Raw genomic sequence first — 2,838 nt, forward strand, 5'->3', positions numbered from 1 at the left:
CTTCAGGTCATTTTAAAATCTGACAGAGCTGTGCCTCTCTAAATTGTGACAGGACCTGCTTCATCCCTGTGCCCTGTGGGACCCCCCTGCTCTCCCAACCTGGCTTTAATGAAATTCTTGGGCCAGGAGTCCCTGTCTGTGCAGCCCCTGATCCTTGAGCTGTCCCCTCTCCCTGGGACAGGGACCGACTGCTCCAGACCTTCCCTGGCCACGGACTCACTGCTCTGAGGAAGAAAATTCCACAGTCTCACCCTTTGACACAACAAACACAATCCCCTGAATCACAGTGCCCTCTCTCATCACAGCACTCACCCCTCTCCCCGCAAATCCCAGACCTAAAAGCAGCTGCTTCTACACCTACACCAGATTTGGTAAATGCGACCGTAAATGACAAACCTGACACGAAGCTTTATGTCTGGGGTGATGCAAAATGAACTATTTTGATCCTTAATACAAAGTGAATTACTAGTTTTCAAAACSGAATCTCTCCACTCGAGACACCGTATTATGACACTGGTTTGTTACTCCTCCTGTGGAATTTGCAGCCATGCTGCTGTCAGCTGCAGAGAGAGGCTGCTGACAGCGCTGGCTCACATCTTGCTGCCAGTCCTGTCACAGCCACGCTCAGTAACTGTGGGCAGCAAAACCTGGTTTGGTTTTGCAGAGCCAAGCCAAGGAAAGCCTCACAGAGGAAGCGATGCCAGAACTGCTAGAAAAGGGGATGTGAGAGCAGTAGGGATAAAGGTTAGCTAAACTGTAACTGCTTGAGCTTCTCCCTTTCTAAAGAAAATGGCATTATACGACAATACACATGATAAACATTTATATTCCATAGAGGTAACAATATAGCAATGACAAGGCTACCATCTGCTGCCAAGTYTGTGCCTTAGAAGGCATGGAAAAAGTTCACAGAAGTTATAGAACTTTGCAATCAAACAGAACTAACCAGGAAACAGGAGACACATGACATGGTGCAAGGCAAACCACACTGCAGATAAGAACAAAACTTTACCCTAAATGGACACAGCACATGTGAAACCCCTGCTCAGACAGTCACACACACACTGAGCAGAGGAGCTGGAGATSTGCCAGTGCAAATCATGTGTGTGAAAAACCATTCCTCTGCATCTTTCATTCTGTAAGCAGAACTGGGGCTGAGCACTGTGAGCATTCAGTGCCAAAGAGCAGACTCCAAGGAGTCAGAAGGTTCAGGAGCTCAGTGTGGAAGGGCACCCTCTCTCTTTTCCAGGTTCTTGGGCTTTGGTTCCCAGACACTSCTGCTGAAGTGTAAAATGAAGGCATAAAACACTCCAAGCACACAGCATTTCCTCGCAGTAATAGTAACATAAAACATCATCCAATTGTTTTTATCTTCTTTGATGAGGAAGAGAAAAAAAATGCTGATGCTTCTCCAGTTTCATGGTATCTGGGCTTCTAGATGGTAATTAAAAAATGAAGAAATAAAAACCTTTCCAGGTTCTTACTCCCCAAGCTTATATGCCTCCAAGGCAGAGTTTGTGTGTGTGCTGGGCAGCTGTTTTTTTTATTGCCCGTGTGCTGGGCAGCTGTTTTTTTATTGTCTGTGTGCTGGGCAGTTGTTTTTTTATTGTCTGAACTGTGTCCAAGCACTGTTTTTGGCTGTGGGCAGCACCAGGTCTCAAACTGGCTCCTCTGAGCCACCAGGGCCACCGAGCAGCACACAGGGGGAGAAGGAATCCTCTGCCCTGGGAAGAGGGAGATGTCACTGATTCACCTCCAAAAAGCTGTTCCTCCCTGTCCAACACAGAGTGATGCCTGGACAGACAAACAGCAGATGTGCTGGCACAACACACAGCCCTGGCACCACCACACAGCCCTGGCACCACCACACAGCCCTGGCACCACCACACAGCCCTGGCACCACCACACAGCCCTTGTTCCCTGCAGAAAACCAGCCCTGCACAGTTTTACCTGAACAGCACTGCAGTGCCAATGCACTCTGGGGCTCTGGCTCCTGTCACCGTGTCCCCAGGCCAGCCAGGCTGACAGCCAGCTCTGCAGATCCCTTACACAGCTCTGAGCCCTCGCCAGGCTTGTCACCAGCTTGTCACCAGCTTGTCACACCCAGCGCTGGCACCACCCCACACTGCCAGACACTGCCAGGCTCTGGGTGGAAGGTGGTTCTGAGCCACCAAGGTTTGTCATGGAAGAGAAAAGGCCTTTGACAACCATTCTAAMCCAAAGACTGTCTGTGCACACTGATATCCTGCTCGTTTCACAAGGATGCACCTCTGTGAAACCAGCACATACACATGCCACAGAGTAAATACTCACAGCAGCAAAACAAGGTACTAGTAAAAACATAATCATCATCAGGATGGAAACAGCTCACAGCCCCATATGGGTCAAAAATTCCAAACAGAAGAAATTCAMCTTTGGTTAAACTAAACTTGTGAAATAATGAAACTTACCGTGAAATGTTCCTGTGATTTATAGTTCTCATCCAGGTAAACTCGAGCTCTGTTGTAGTCTTTCATCGCATCACTTGACAACAGYTCTCTGAAATCAGAGAAACAAAAGGCTGAAGGCATAAAAGGAGAGGCAAATGTTCTGCATTGTCTCAGCACTGCTCTGCACTGTTACAYCCCCGGTGTCACCCAAAGGAAGCCGCGGCATTCCTCTCATTCTGGGGGAGTTTCAGGGACAGAGGTGTCCCCTGCTGCACGCTCTGGAGTGCCCCACCAGCTGCACCTTCAGGGGGATCCAGGATCCCCGGGCATTTGAACACGGCTGGGAAGGACCGGGAGCGGGGCTGGGATGCCAACACAGCGCCGTGAATTTGGGCCATTCCTGCTGAAA

At 49.3% G+C, this 2,838-nt stretch overlaps 1 protein-coding gene across 1 annotated transcript in view; it reads right to left on the reverse strand.

Annotated features, from left to right (window-relative positions):
* INPP5A (inositol polyphosphate-5-phosphatase A) overlaps window positions 1-2,827 on the reverse strand; it is a 116,918-nt gene extending 114,091 nt beyond the window's left edge. Inside the window, exons 1-2 of the mRNA XM_057384105.1 lie at window positions 2,637-2,827; window positions 2,451-2,538 (exon numbers count right to left, since the gene is read on the reverse strand). Coding sequence (XP_057240088.1) covers window positions 2,451-2,538; window positions 2,637-2,827 — 279 coding nt within the window. The remainder of the gene's footprint in view (window positions 1-2,450; window positions 2,539-2,636) is intronic.
* Window positions 2,828-2,838: the final 11 nt, after the last annotated feature.

This window comes from Malurus melanocephalus, unplaced genomic scaffold (genome assembly GCF_030028575.1).
Source record: "Malurus melanocephalus ecotype Western Australia unplaced genomic scaffold, MMel_1.1 scaffold_686, whole genome shotgun sequence".
Taxonomy (NCBI): domain Eukaryota; kingdom Metazoa; phylum Chordata; class Aves; order Passeriformes; family Maluridae; genus Malurus; species Malurus melanocephalus.